Source organism: Diorhabda carinulata, chromosome X (genome assembly GCF_026250575.1).
Source record: "Diorhabda carinulata isolate Delta chromosome X, icDioCari1.1, whole genome shotgun sequence".
NCBI lineage: Eukaryota > Metazoa > Arthropoda > Insecta > Coleoptera > Chrysomelidae > Diorhabda > Diorhabda carinulata.
The window spans coordinates 56,774,395-56,791,045 of record NC_079472.1 but is presented as its reverse complement, the minus strand read 5'-3'; the positions used below and the strand labels follow the sequence as shown (position 1 = coordinate 56,791,045).

At 32.7% G+C, this 16,651-nt stretch overlaps 1 protein-coding gene across 2 annotated transcripts in view; it reads left to right on the top strand.

Annotated features, from left to right (window-relative positions):
* LOC130902317 (sodium-dependent nutrient amino acid transporter 1-like) overlaps nucleotides 1–16,651 on the top strand; it is a 68,209-nt gene that overhangs the window by 17,422 nt on the left and 34,136 nt on the right. Inside the window, exon 1 of one of the 2 annotated variants that reach the window (XM_057814378.1) lies at nucleotides 1,361–1,642. The exons of the other annotated variant lie outside the window; for it this stretch is intronic. Within the exon in view, the coding sequence (XP_057670361.1) occupies nucleotides 1,484–1,642 (159 nt within the window). The 5' untranslated portion in view covers nucleotides 1,361–1,483. Of the gene's footprint in view, nucleotides 1–1,360; nucleotides 1,643–16,651 lie in introns of those variants that run through there. 2 annotated transcript variants of the gene reach the window in all.

Genomic DNA, 16,651 nt, shown 5'->3' with positions numbered 1-16,651 from the left:
TCATGTTCGATATGACCGTCGACTAAGAATTAGTGCGATTTGTGAATCTTTATGAATTGACAAAGCAAATTTTAGATGAAAATTTGAATGTGCGAAAAAAGTGTTCAAAACTGGTAATTCAAATCCTCGTAACTGAACAACAAGAAGTTCGCAAAAATATTTGTATTGACACTTTGAATGCGATTGAAAATGATTCAAACTTATTAGAAAAAGAACAAGCTTTGAGTCTGTTGAAGTTGTGGAAGAAGAAGAATTCTAGAATTCTATAGATTATTTTCTTAACCTGGAGGTTACAAAAAAAATTCAGATATGTACTGATGAAACAACACATTCTTCTTAGTCGAATGCGGCCATTGTTGCTTGATTTTTTCTCTCAAACGTTGCAAGTTCGTATAATACTCGACGTTTCTAGTTTTTCCTTTTTCAAGATAGTCAATTGAAATTTTTCCACGCGCCTCCCAAAAAACCGACGCTTGCAGATGGAACGGTCTTTGCATTATTTGAAGCTGGTTCTCCCTTTTCGGTCCATTATTTTGATTGCTCTTTTGTTTCTGGTGTAGAGTGATGCATCCACGTTTCAACCCATGGTTTCTGTTTCTATTCCATTGTGAGCAAACGCGGCAATCATCTTGCGCACAGTTTTCTCAGGAACAAATTTTCAGTTAATACGCGATGTACCGCACTTTTTGAAATGGCTACGATGTCTGCTAGCTCGCCCACTTTCAGTCGACCATCATCCAGTACCGATTTGTGGATTACCTTTCTTCAACATTTCTAGAGTCATCACCTCATTTGGTCGACACCGCGATGCCGGTCTTGGCAGATCGTACGGCCTCTGTTACCCAATATTTTACTGTTGATAACGAAGAAGTAGTTTTATCCAGAGTAGAATCTAGTTCAACTTTTATACACATAACGATGACCAATTTTTTCCACGTTTACAAATTCACTGAAAACGTTCGCTATTGACGACTGCCAAACAACATACTAAACAACGTGGCGTTTTCAAACTTGAAACATATGCTTTATAGATTGTGTGCTTTCTCTAGGTCAGCCAGGTATTTCTGGGACTATCCTCCTATGAGCATCGCTAACCTCTATTTGGGGAAAGCTTAAGAGGTAACATTTTCAATTCCTCCAGTATGAATGACACAATCAAAAGCCACAAATTGGTGAATATATCATTGTCGTGAAAAAGTTCTTCTATTTTGAATGAGGTTTCATTTCATGCGACTTCGAAAATTCATTTTGAAAGTTTCTATTGTCCACTTCAATTGTTGAATAGTGTATACTCTTTATTAATTGAATGCAAGCACCTGTTTTTTACACATCGCTAATTTTCGAATAAAGAGTACGTTCAATGTTAAAAAAATTTAGTAATCAGGTGGATACGCGCCAGTTCAGTTTATTATACATATACATGCAATAAATAGTAGCACTGCGCTTTCTTTATTTGCGTTTGTCCATTCCGACATGTACCGATATGTACAGAGAATATGAAAACGGGAAATTTATGAATTTTCACTACAATTCTCCTCGTCCACCGGAATATATAAAAAAATTTAAACCGGTAAACATGTGGACGTACAGATTAAAAATAGTTTTGAAGAATTTGGACATTTGGAATACTTTTAAATCCACAGTGAGTATTTACGAAAATATATTTTATCCATTAAATTGTAAACTGACCAATTAAGATATTAATACCAGATTATGTGAAATGGTCGATGATATTCAAATATGAATTCGCTATTTGATTGATTAAAAAAATTTCTTGTCCAACTTCATATAACATTCATATTAAAGTTTAGAAATGACGACGATAGTTCTAGATGTGCACTATCCAACATAAAACATAAAAATTAAAAAATATATATATTTTTTAAGTTATCACTGGACTCCGTGAATATCTTGCATGCGTTTCCACCAATTGTCGAAGCATTCTTTCCATTCCAATTAAGGTATTGTTTTTGTTTGAATTGATGTGTTGGAGCTCGTATTGTAGTGGTGGTGAAGGATTCGTATTCTGCGATTGGTTTCCCTGATTTTTGGCAAACAAATGCAGATGTACCATTCCCATTGACTATTCTACGTTTCTCTAATTCCTTTGCAACAATCGACACGAGTTTTTTTTAGCGTTTGTCAAATATTGACAGCCAAACGTACATGCAATATTGAATGCATGTGTGGAATTAATGCCTCCATTTCACGGTGTGTCACATGACCATATTGCAATCACAATTTACGCACAGCATCGATGTTTTCTATCGATTGTGGATGACCCTCACAAAATTCATTCTGTAGCGAAGTACAACTACGATTAAATTTGGAAATCTAGCGAAACTCGAGGGCTCGAAATGGTGCTTCATCACCAAAAGTCGAAGCGAGTTGATCGACATACTGTCAGATTTGACATATTTACATCGGTGTTGCCATATCTCAAAACTTAAGTAGCACTATAAAAAGGGACGCTATATCAACAATTGGAATCGATTTTAGGGGTGTTATGAATGTACGGGGCGTTTATTTGAAATGGTAATTATTTGGGAATTAGATTTTCTAGGTAGTGCTAATATTTTTATATAATTGAGGTGAATTGTTCTCTTAGTAGTCACATAAACGCTTACCTGTTAGTCGTAAACCCACGATCATCTCCACTTCGAGCTTAGCCGCGAGTTTACAAGGATTTCCAGCGTCGGTCTTTTCAACTTGTGGCAGTCTTGACACACAAAATGTGTGTTTCGATAAATCGCTGATACATGCTCAATAATAATTATTACAACACTTTAAATATACTGTACAACTTAATTAATGACTTTAATCAAAGAAAACCTATAAAATTATAAATTACCGCACGAAAGTAATAAATCAGAAGTTTTTGTAGGTTGAGTTTTAAATTCCCATCAAAACCGAATCGCGTTGTAAAAAACTCGTTCTTTGTAAGGATTCTTATTTAGCTGAAACGTACTCTATCTAATCCCGAATCAATCCTTCCACAAAGCCTTATTGAAATAATTTTTATTGGGTATGAAATTATTTGAAAATAAGTACCGATTACTTCCAAGGATAATGGCATTGTTTATATATATTCAAAACAAGTTGAAGTCCGTGTATTTTTACGGTACAGTGAATCGCTTCTATTATCTCCAAACGTAAAAAAAACAGTACATCATTAATAGACACGTTCTCTTCCGTATGGGAAATAACAAGTTGCGCCAGGTGATTACGTTATATTTTTATAAGTAATAAGTATCACGTCACTATAGATTATTGCAGGCTTCAATTTATAGAATTAAATTAATTCATTTCAATTAAATTTATTAGAACACCTAACATTTTAGTGGCGCAATAATTTTTAATCACGATTTCATTTTAAATGATTATAACTGTTAATAGTTTAAGAGCTTACTGAAAAGGGGACATTTACAATAAGAATCAAACAAAAACTGTGAAAGTACTTGACGAAATGGACAATCTCAAGAACTAATGTTTGAGTAGAAAAGGTAATTTGGAATAAGGATCGCTTTTAAGCATGAGAAGCTTTTGTGAGGTCAGTTGGTAGCTCTATGAGGTAGCGTGTCACTTGGGCTCCGCATCCCTTCGATTAAACAATTATACCAACTGAAAGGTCAGAAATTTGTCATAGAATATCAGTCTTATTAATTGGTCAGCGCTGTAAAATTTTTCCAGGTAATTGAGACATTTTAGCACCTCATTCGCAACAAAAATCAAAAATTATACCTATGCGCGATCGAGAAACTTTCGCTGATAATTGGTCATCTTATATAAATATTTGGTCAGTTTAATTTGATATAAAAAAAATTAAATAAGTTGTCGTTGTCGTAACGCGCAAGCTTTTGGCCTCTTCATTGTATCAGGGCACTGAAGACTTACGCACAATTTTTTACTATGAACCAGATAAAATGGGAGAAATGTTCTTTTATAAAAAAGAAACTTGGACATGTATTACTATCAAATATGTAATAGTGTACTAAAGAATAGCATATGTTTTTAAAATACTTGGGTTAAAAGTCAAAGTGCATGCTTGGGATTTAGGGAATGATAGTTAACTAGCTTTTACTATAATTTTATATACTTAAATACAATTTTTATTGATAAGAACTAATATATTTACTTAAAAAATTACCATGAAAGTTAATTTCTAAAATACATTTATTATAATTTAAGTTTTCCAACTCCAACTCCAATATACTCGTACTAGCTAAGTTTTTTTTTCTAACTTTGACCAATTAATAAGACCAACTGACCTTTTATGACCAATTTCTGAACTTTCAGATGGTATAATTGGTTAATCTAAATTCCACACTTAAGGTGCTAAGATCGCGGAGCCTGTCACTCGGCTCAGACTTGGCGATTATGATGAAAAACCTGTATTTAGACGCATAGTTGTGAAAATTTTTCTAAAAATGGAAACAATTGAGAATCGAGCTGTCATTAAATATTTGTTCTTGAATGGCAATAGACCTACGCAGTTGAAAGAAGTTTTAGACACTGTGTAGAAAAACTCTGTACTATCATTTACCATCGAAAATTTTTGAGCAATTGAAGTCAAACGTGACTATATCAGCGTCACTGACGACGACGTTCAGAACGCATTTGTCATATACTGCCTGCAAAATTATGTGTGCACTTTTTGCGTCGATTCATAACTATAGATGAAACTTGATACACGTTATGATCCACGTGGGATTTGAGGAATAAAACACAGTTTTATCTATTAACTATCTCCAGGTATCAGGTTTTGCATAGCCTTCTCAGCTATTTTGAAAAGATATATCGTTTATATATTATATTGAAACGATATGTTTGAATCAAAAATATAAAATGAAACATTTTGAAATTGAAATTTCTAACGAAATTTCAAAATAGCTGAGAAGCCTATGCAAATCCTAATATCAGTCCCAGACGATGAATACATACGTATTCGAAAGCTCGGAAATATATTAGAGTTAGTACACTTTGGTGTTTAATTGCCACGTTCCCAATAAGAAAACGCTCATACTCCAGCTGGCAGAAACTTTGTTACAATTCACATGCAAATATAGTATACTTCTAAACCATCTCAAAAGGTTGGTCGATTAGCTGTTAAATATTTAAAATCCCACAATCCCACTATGAGAACAACTTGTTTCACGGGTTGAATTCTCTGAGAATTATGCTGTTTAACCTGTGAACCTAGTTCCTTAGTTCATAATTCTGATATTATGAGCGTTTTCTTATTGGGAACGTGGCAATGAAACACCAAAGTGGACTAATTTTAATATATTTTTCGAGCTTTCGAATACTTATGTATTAATCGTCTGGTAAATTGTAAAAATTTTAAATTCATAGGTTTCAAAATCCAATATTCAAATTGACATTGGTAGAAATATTGATTAATTGTCGACAATTTGAATATTGGATTTTGAAATTTTGAAACCCATGAATTTAAAATTTTTACTAGAATTAATACAATTCAAAAACACCGAAAATCTTAATTAATTATTTCCCTAGGGATGAATAAATTAGTATTCGAAAGCTCGGAAAATATATTAAAATTAGTGTACTTTGGTGTTTCATTGCCACGTTTCCAATAAGAAACCTTATACCTTATACAAAATATGTGAGATTTATCTTTCATATATTATATAAATTATTATTTTATCTTCAATTGGAAATCTCAATGAACGATTATGCTTAATCTTATCTCATCACTAAAAATAGTTCTTGCCACATTATAAGATCAATTTTATGCTAAAATGTTTCAACAATAGAATGCAGGATGTTTGGATACGTGCGTCTCAATTGTCACTGAAATAATTGAGTAAATGTTAAACAGGCGAGGTGTGTACAAGAATATCCAATGAGTGTTAAATAGCTAGCTGCTTGTGATCAACCAAATCTGCAGTTTTCATCACACGATGAATTTAATTGTGACCGTTATCATTTCCATAATTAAACAACTGGATTTTTTACGAAAACATAGAGAAAACTTTGCTAAGAGAAAAGAAAAAAGGTGTGAAGTACGTTAGCGAATCTAAATACTATCAACACGGTTAATCGTTTGATTCCGATTGTAGAAGAAAACCAAATCAGGTGAATAGGATGGATGTTCAATGTCTGTTACATTAGCTTCCACATCAAAATTCAAATATCTGCTGTATAGTGTATGACGATGCATTATAGTGATTATAGTGATTCAATATTAACCCTGGAATATTGGAATAAAAAGTTGCAAGTAAATATTTTGTGGTGTACAGAAAACTGTGCACATAACTTTCTTGATAGATCTTTGCTTTATCGCCCTTGTTGAAATTGATGGTAATAAGACCTCTTCTAACGGATAGGAACATCATTAATAGGGTTATGGACTGGAAAGCTTCCTGGCCATGGAAAAGTCTGTTCTTGCCAATAAATTTATTCGTGAATAAGTGTAAAAGAAATTATTTTACGTTCATAATTGGTGGTGATCTATTTAATTCGCGTTATTCCATATTATAAAATTAAAGGCACTCAAAATAATTATAAAATTTATGTGAGAAAAATATTCCAGGATTTTAGTTGTTTCCAAAATTGACATTTTTCTCAGCATTGAGTATCCCCATCCAAAACACTAAATCGAATAAGTTTTACTAATTTGTTTAGTTAATATCACTATTAGAACATGCAGATTTTGAAATAAGGGTAAAGTCGACAGGAAATGAAAAACTGCAAACATTTCTATCGCATCTCATTAGCATGGCTTGTAGTACGACTGCTGACCTTGACAGTTAAAAATCAATTTCACTGGTTAACACTGTTTTTGTTACACGTGAACTTTGTGATTATTTTTATTTGTTTTGATGTAGACTCATTTAAAAAGATTTTTTCTTATTCCATTTCTGTCACATCCATTTTTTTTGTAACTGCTAGTTATATTTTCGATGCTCGAAAATTTATTTTTTAAAAATTTATAGAACTCAAAATTACTATATTTTTACAAAGTTGAATAAACGAAATTAATTTCACAGGCGAATTAACTACAATTCATTATTTATTATTCACCACAATCCTCTTTATAATAAAATAAATGATTTGTTTATATGTAATTATGCGTTTTAATTTTTAGAAGGTTCTAGAATTTTCTTACAGGTAACTCCTCCGTCCCTAAGAATGAAAAATAACGTAGGATTTTTTCATGTCTTGTCTTCTTCTTTCTTCAAATTCATATTCTTCTTTCTTTACTTCCTTAGTTTCCCAAAAGTCTTCAGTAATTTGAAGTCCTCTCCCTCGATGAACGTAGATTTCGTGCTGTAGTATTAAAATACTTTTTCTTTTCCCACTATGCGGTAAAAATCGCGACCGCACGAATCCGAATTACTGCGCCAGTTTCGATGTACGAAACTTTATTTTTTAAAAATTTATTAAACTCAAAATTACAAAATGAATGCTGACATTTGCTTATGTAATTTGATCGTTATGCGTTTCAATTTTTAGAAAGTTCTGGAATTTTCTTTCACGTAACTCCTACGTCTCTAAGAATTAAAAATAACAGAGGAAATTTTCATGTCTTGTCTTCTTCTTTCTTCAAATTCATATTCTTCTTTCTTTACTTCCTTGGTTTCCCAAAAGTCTTCAGTAATTTGAAGTCCTGTCCCTCGATGAACGTATATTTCGTGCTGTACTATTAAAATACTTTTTCTTTTCGCACTTTGCGGAAAAAATCGCGACCGCACGAATCCGAATGACTGCGCCAGTTATATTTTCGATGGACGAAAATTTATTTTTTTAAAATTTATCTCAAAATTACCATATTTTTACAAAGTTGAGTGAACATAATTAATTTCACAAGCGAATTAACTACAATTCATAAATTTATTATTTACCACAATCCTCTTTATAATAAAATGAATGCTGACATTTGTTTATGTAATTTAATCCTTATGCGTTTTAATTTTTAGGAGGTTCTGGAATTTTCTTCCGCGGAACTTGCTTGATATTGTTTTATTGTCTCATTTACGTGTTTTTGTTTGAATAACTCAATTTAGGCGACTGTATAACGATTGCATTCAACCATGTTACGTATTCTAATACCCGGACAGTTTTTGATATTTGTGTGGAGAATTAACTTCTACATCTCACCGTCGAAAATTTACGCAATTAATTGAAAAGAGCTATTTAGACTATTTTCGTTTTTCTGTGCGCCCCCAAGATGAATCCTGGGCTCCACATATATATTGTGCATGAGACTTCTATTAGGTTGGGCTAAACAAGAACCTAGACGTTTGCCTTTTGGCATATCAATGATTTGGATGGAACCAAAACAAAAGGCGTCATAATTTAGTCCAGACACACGATTCTGTTTCTAGTTCGGTTTTTTAGTCAACTCGTTAAGGTATTTCAAGAGAGTGACTTAAATTATGAACCGTCAACTTCAAAACGACCGAATTTGTTGATATAAAGTGATTTAAACGATTTAGTACGTGATTTGAAGCTGAGCTCTTAAATGACTGGAATTTACTTTCTCCAGGTATTTTCTTATTTCCGACAACGTGACATTAGTGATCAATTTATTGAATTTTGAATATGATCCAAGTCACTGACGATTCAAAGACTCCTCAAAAACTAGCTTGAAAGCAGTGTTGCTATACAACGGAAACAAATGTCCTTCAGTGCCGATTGCTCTTGGTTTTGATATGAAAGAGACTTACGAGAACATGAAGTTCCTTCTCAAAAAAATTCTTTAGCTCTTTTGCTTGGGCTACAGCTTGGTTACACAAAATATTGTGGTTTCATTTGCGAATGGGACGGCAGAGACAGAAAAAGTCTTTTCCAAGTGTTGTCCAGAAACTCGAGTACTCGGGTACTAATAAATAATACAAACTGAATGATCTGGAAATAGTCTTCTGGAAACATTTTGTAAATGTTGACCAAAATTTTCTAGGAAAAACGTGCAGAAATGTTAACAGATTACTGTTGTAGACTAAAAGCCAAACATTCATGAAAATCATAGCTATTTATTATACATTAAGGAATACTGTTTCGAGATTTTGGCACTTTTTATGAAAATATATGTCTTGATGTCACAAATAAACCAGATGTGTCAAGTTTTTTCCAGCGATATATTATAATTTGGTGGTCATAGTACATTCAAAATTTTATATAAGTTTTCGTGTGACAAAAAGTGTTTCCTTCGAAACTTTTATAGCCTTAACAAATATTTTAATATCACTGAGAATCACTGACAAAGCATTAACGAATGGGGAAAATGTTCTACGATAAATTGTAGCTGCTCACTATAAAATGAGTATGTAACAACAAAAGAAGTAGTATAAGCAACGAAATAACTGCCCCATACGTTATGATTGGTCTCACTATCGCAGTTTACATCAATAGCACAATCTTTGGGTTTCAACTCCAATTCTTCCCCCAATAGACAAGTTAGCATTCCAGAATAATAGGCAGTTGGCTGATGGCGCGCCTATTCTCCCGGAGTATTAGCTAAATGCCGGAACTTTAGCTAAAATTCGGATGTCGATAAAGAAAAATTAATATCATTACGAGAAGCATCTTTTATGCAGTCAGTCTCGGGAGGACAGGAGTTTAAAAAATGTGGATGCAAGCCCGCAAATAAACAATGTGTAGCCGTTCTTCTTTTAAATATAAAATAAAATGTAAATCACAATGTCACCAAGCCTCCACGTGTTCCAATAAAGCTAACCTAACCTAACCCAGCCTCCACGTGTTGCAATAAATGATTGATTGATATAAGACTTCTTTTATCCTATTTTTTTTATTTTATTCTGTAAACCCAATAGTCTGTTAGCCGAATTTTAGCTAAAGTCCCAGGAGAATAGACAAACGCTTGGTCTTTTCTCGACGAATGATCTATTGTCCGGCATTTAGCTAATACTTCGGGAGAATAGGCATGCGTAGCGCGCCATCAGCTAACTGCCTATTATCCTGGGATATTGGCTAAAATCCCAACTTGTCTATTGACCTACGACATGTACACCATCAGGACTCTCGAGACTCTACTGGTTATTTTTGTCGTGTTTGTTTCAGGAGAGTTTACTTCCAAGGGTGAATTTCAGATATTTCCCCCCTGCTTTTCATTCAATAGCCTGCCCGTCTAGATTAGTGGGCTTGAAATAGCGCGGTTATATAGAGGTGTTGACGGTTGTTCTCAATAGAAGAGACTTTTTGAGGTTATGATCGGAAATAGCCTATTGGTTTTCATGAAATTATCAATTCAATTATATCTGTAATGTATAGCAAAAATGTATTTATAAATTTAATGAAGCATGTGAAATAATGAATAGTGCTTTCATTTCCAACACTTTCTAACATCTCTAACAAGTAATAATAGTGTATAAAATACAAAATTAGAACAAAAGAATTTATTACCTCTTCAGTAATTTGACCTCACGCAACCTATCTACATGTTCTTGAAAAAATATTTAAACATATTCAAGCAGATTCTAATTTATTTTGTTAACAAAGAAACTGTGTTTTTTTGTATTCCTACAATATTTATTTTCTAATTTTCTTAAAAAAATGTTGCTTCACGCATTGTTGGTTTAAATTAAAATTAACTACTGAGCTTATTGGTTTGGATCCAGGACGTATATAAAATTTACATAAAGATTTACGATTAACTAAATTAATGTGAAATTTCTTCGTACATTACGATCGAGAATACTGAATTTATGAATAATATGTGGATATTCCAAATTATTTATTATAAATTAACATTCATTTCTTTTATATATTTGACAATATTTCATAGTTATTAAGAAACTGTAGAAAAATATATAGTAGGAGAAAGAATTAAGAAGCGATCTAAGCAACTACTTCGTGAAAAAATGAAAGAGACAAAATACAAAGTAAAAAATGCAGTAACAAAACAAAAATTCATATTAAAAACAGAAGATAACAAAAATTACAACGGCTAATCAAAGAAACAGAAATAAATAGGGGGACTAAAAAAATGAGTCATATGGTAGAATAGAGAGATGAAAAAGAACAGAAGATAAAGAGACAAAAGTAATTAATACTTAGCTGATGGTACGCATTTTAAAATATAAGATACCTAATAGACTTATCTGTAAAAATCTTTTTCCCCCCTAAAATTTTCTTCAAGAATCTGAATAAATAATTATCTGACGGTGCAAGGTCTGGACTAAATACTGGGTGTGGTAGGATTTCAATACTACCAAGTTCTTCGAACTTATTCCGCGTAACTTTTGTAGTATGTGGTTTAGCATTTTAAGAATATTCACTTTCGGTTAACTACACTTCTCCATTAAAATCTAAGCTATCTACTCTATATCTTGATATTGACGACTTAACCATCTGGAATGTTTTCGAAGTACATTAAAACTTACGTAATTCCACCATACACATAACAAAACTTTCCGTTCTAATCGACGTTTCTTTGCAGAGGGTTCTACTGATTGTCCTTTGTCTAACCACTATAAAATCCATTTTTCATCGCAAGTAACAAAGCATTTAATAAAACGATCATCTTTCGGCAGGGCAAGGAGCTTATTACACACCACACCTATTCGAAATCTTTAGAGGGTCAAAGGGAGTCGGATCATCGACGACTGTTGGTACTAAGTTGGTATTCTGCTGCTTCCTTTGTAACCTCATTATCCCAGCAGGTAAACGATCTTCAAGCGTCAAATTTCCCCGGTAAACCAACACTTTGCCGTTTCTTCATCAACTGTGTTTTCCCCTTCAATTTCACATATCATCTCTCAACAAAAATCGATTTTATTCATCAATGTAATCTCCTTCAAGAGCCATTCAATCATTCCAATGCTTCTCTAACTTCTCAATGCCGTGCTTGTAGAAGGATTTGTCTTTTGCCACCAAACAGGCTTCAGTTTTAGCAATTGCTTCTTTATTTGAGCTGAATTTGTTACCAGCGAGCATGTTTTTGAGAAAAGCGAATAGCTAGTAGTCACTGGGGGCCAGATCTAGTCTATACGGTGGATGAGGAAGCAAATCGAAGTTTAATTCGTTCAATTTAAACATCGTTGCCATCGACTTGTGAATCGGTGCATTGTCTTTCTTGTTCCTTGATTTTTGCATTCAAACGATACAACAGCTCTATGCAATATTCGCTATTGAGTGTTGCTTCCTTTTCGAGATAGTCGATGAACAATATTCCATGTGCATCCCAAAATACTGAGGCCATAACCTTTCCAGCTGACTGTTGTGAAGTGGAATCATTGACAAATATCGATGCAAAAAATCTGATTTATTACGTGTAAACATGGCCAAACTCTGCTCTGAATCATCAACAAGTTGTTGTTTCTGATCGACTGCTTCAATTTATGATTAGATGTAAGCAATTTGTGGACTTTTTTACGATTTCTGGATCAACCTTTCAATTGGAGAAATAGAACGTTCATCATCATCGGTGTTTGTACGACCATGTTTAAATCCAGTAAACCAATAACTTTTTTCGATTGGACAGAGTCCGGATAACACTTCTAAAGCCATTGCTGAGCTTGTACAGTATATTTTTCAACAAGAAGTAATGATAAATTAACATACGAAATTGTTTTGAATCCATTGATTTGAAAATAATAAAAATAGCTTCACTCAAATGGTTATCACTTTTTCTCTAACTACGAAATGTCATGATACTTTACACTTAGTATTTTGAGAGTTGGTACTTCATAAACGTCAAATGGAATGGCAGCGCCATCTGTGTGTTAGTCATACGAATTGAATGATGTTCAGCGTTTGTCAAAAATAACAATTTTTCAGGAGAGGAAATAAGCTATGATCATAATAAATATATTTTTTATGAAAATTGATAAACACAGTTCGATTGCAAGATATACGTATCAGTTATGTGAAGGTACATCTTTGGATTCTCTATCGAAAGACATTAAAAAATCAAAAAGGGATTTTTTGGACTTACGCGGTGTTAGAACTTAAACGACGATATTTCCCTTTCTGTCGCGGTTGCTTCAAACTCTTGTTCCAATAATGTCTTAAAAACACATGAATTTCATATTTATCGCACTACATACTATTTATCACAAAACGTACTGCGTCGTTAATAAACAAAGAGAGAATGATAAAAAAACAGTGAAGCAATTCATAGTAGAAACTAGTTTTAACAAGTTACGAAATATTTAAATTGAGGCATAGAAATTTTTACATATAAAACTCACATTACTTAAGAGACACCCTCTGTATAAAAGACTGGTTCTCATTCAAATTATAATTTATTAGCTCTTGTATTTACTATGTTAATGTGTTTCTTATATAATTACTCACTTAGGTAACTTTAGTATTTTCATGTAATTTGTGTTAATAACTATCAATTATATTCTTGATTCATACTGAATTTTATATCTATTTTGTTATATTTTTGAAGATAAAATTATGTCAAGTTTACTCACTTAAATATCCGTTTTAAAATTAGTACCTAAGGTCAAATACGGCGGGAAAGATATACAGTAAAGAATGCAGAATAATACAGAAAATTTGGAATGAAAGGAGATAAAAGTACAAGTACAAAGTACTAGCTAAATTTGTGAGAAACAGACTCAACGGATAGTTGGAAAATACCATGAGGTTTCAAGAAAAGAAGACCAACAACGGATCAGATATTTACCCTTAAGACAATCATGGATAATAGCTTCATATTATTTTTATAGATTTTAAGCAGGCTTATGACACAGTAGATAGAAATAAAATGTATGCTGCCCTTAATCTACTAGGAATCCTTAAAAAATAGTGAAGTTAGTCAAGATGATATTACTCTCACAGAAGAGTATGACTGATAGAATTGTATAAGACAAATTTAGGGTTGAACAGGAATTAAAAAGGAGATCCACAGTGGCTTTTAGTCTGTTGTTGAGAACATTTTTTAGAAACAGCATGATACGAGCTCATTTATCATCCTAAACAGCAACTAATTGCATATGTATAACCAGAACCAAAAAAGAAATGGAAAAAGCATTCTGTGAACTATAAGAGGCTGCAAATAATAATAAACTAAAAGAAAACAAAGTATATGGAGCTAAGATAAAATGTGACTGGAATTGGAGATCAAAGCGAGAAAGGACAGAAAATATAAGATAGAAAAAGTTCGTGAATTCGAATACCTGAATTCGAACACTGTTGTAAAGGCCGCTTGATATAATGCAATACAACGTGCAAGAAATTGCATGCAAATCTTTGTAAATAGTAAAAGTAAACAAATTCCTAGCCTCAAATTTCATCTAATATTTTGTACCTAGTACCTAATGTTTTGTACCTAGAAATAATGCGTTTTGCATTGCATTGCTCGTTGTCTTGCATCATGTCAAGCGTCCTTAACGGTTTGTAAGTCATTATTTGATCAAATTTACTAAGGGGAAAGTATCATGATTTGGACCATAGCCTAATTTAGACATCTGTAGTATCCAAAGGTTAATAAAATCTGTACGATTTTAGATAGGCGACTTGTTATACGTAGATTTAGACGAGGTTGATGCAATTTCATTTGTGTTATTGTGTTGTTTAACTACGAAAAAATTGTTATTTTGATGTGAGAGTAAAAGCCGTTACTACGTACAAAAGTAAGTAAATACAGGACTTATTATATCATCACAAAGATTACTTATCTATGTATAATTTCATGTTAGGTTAGGTTAGTCGGTTTTGTATAATATTAAGTATAAAATATTCCAGTTGCTCAAGCTGGACCGAAAACAGTTGCCGAATTTGAATTTGTCCAATTTCGACAACTAAATTTCTTCTATAGAAAACATAAACAAGAAAAAATAGTTTCAGTTTCACAATGTAAAAAAGAGGACGCGTACAAAAATTGTAATTACGTTTTGAAAATTGAAAGAATGCAATCGTGTGTATGGATTTCCAAAGGCAACTATCAAGAGACATGCTGGTGGAAAAAACTCCGTTCGTAATAATGCTGAAGCATTTGGTAGAGCATCGGTATTTTGTACAGATATGGAAAGAATTATTTCTGAGCACATCATTCACCTTGAAAAATGCTATTTTGGCTTAACAATTAAGGATGTCCGAAAACTAACTTTGATATGCAGAAAAATATGCCTTATCACAATGTTTCCATACTAGTAAAATATGCTAGTAAAAAATAGTTTCACTCATTTTTGAAACGAAATCTTTTGCTCCGGAAACCCGAAGGAACCTCTATGGCGAGAACCAGAGGCTTTAATAAAGAAAATGTTGATAATTTGTTGATCTTTTAGAACGAATTGTCAATAAACATAAATTTTCAGCCGACACTATATTTAGCGAGGACGAATCTGGTTTTACCACCGTGCAAGTCTAACAAGTGGTGAACGTTGCGTCAATCTGGTGTGTGCAGTTAGTGCTGCCGGTGTATATATTCCACCAATGATAATTTTTAAGAGAAAAAAATTTCCCGATCTTAAAATTGGAGCACCTATTGCCACTATTGTTACGATTTTAAATGTATCAACTCAGATCTCTTTGTTGAATGTTGATGCATTTCCAAAAACATAGGTATCAACTGCAATGTACATCAAAGAATTCTCCTACTGCTTGATGGCCATGGAATCGTCTTACTTCGACTGCCTCGCCTTATTTTTTGGTCCTCTTGCAGACTTATTTTACACAAGCTCAAGAAACGATTCCTGGCTTATATAAAGGGGATAAAATATATCAAACGCAAATCTCAAAATTACTTTATGAAGCATATGCAGAGTGACAACTGTGGGAATTGTAGATAGTGCCTTCCGTACTTCCGGAATTTGGCCAGTAAATATCTACGTCTTTATTTATAGATGATCAATATGTACCAACTGATGTTTTGCAACCTACAACCTCTGTTACACCTTCTAGCAAATATTTTGATGGAGATAGAAAGAGAATAATCGATTTAGGACAGTTCTTGAAGAAATATCATCAAGAGCAAAGAAAAATCAAAATCCGGATGGTCGTTCGACTTCTCGTAGAGTGCCAATAGCTCAGAAAACAGTGGAAATAACAGCAGCCTTTCCAAATTACAGTTAGACAGATTAACCTTAAAAAGCTTTTAAAAAATACTTACACCAAACTATTACAAAATGCCGAAAAATAAAACAGAAAATAGTGGCTCATAGTTTTGTACATTGTGTGAAGAAACCAAGAAAGAAGATATGATACAATATATGAAATTTCGCGTTTGGTGTGTAGAGTTAATGCTGCAGTTGAAAGTTCTATTGCTAAAATTGATGTTAAGGAAGCCAATGTTCGAATTATTTTAAAGATACATTTATTTTCTTTTCTACTACTTAATTTTTACACAATTCTTTCGTGCTTTTTTATTGATACGATCTGAAGCCGGCTCTGTCTGGATTCAGTGGAATTCTATTACTTGACGTTTTGTTTTTATTATAGCAGGCGGTTTATTTACATTGTTTCTTTTGAATAATTTCTAAGAATGTCTATTTATTCGTTTGTTTGCTCTTTATTTTCTATTTTAGAATTCTTATGTTTCCGGAACATATATAAGGTGTTTATGTAGCGCAGTTTAGTTCAGTTTATAACTAATAGTCGTAGTGAACAGACCGGAATAGAAAGTAATCGAAAAATTGAAATAAATTATTTAAGTGATAGTGATAAGTGAATCATATTATAAGTTAGTGTAGTAAAGAATATAAATCATACAAAT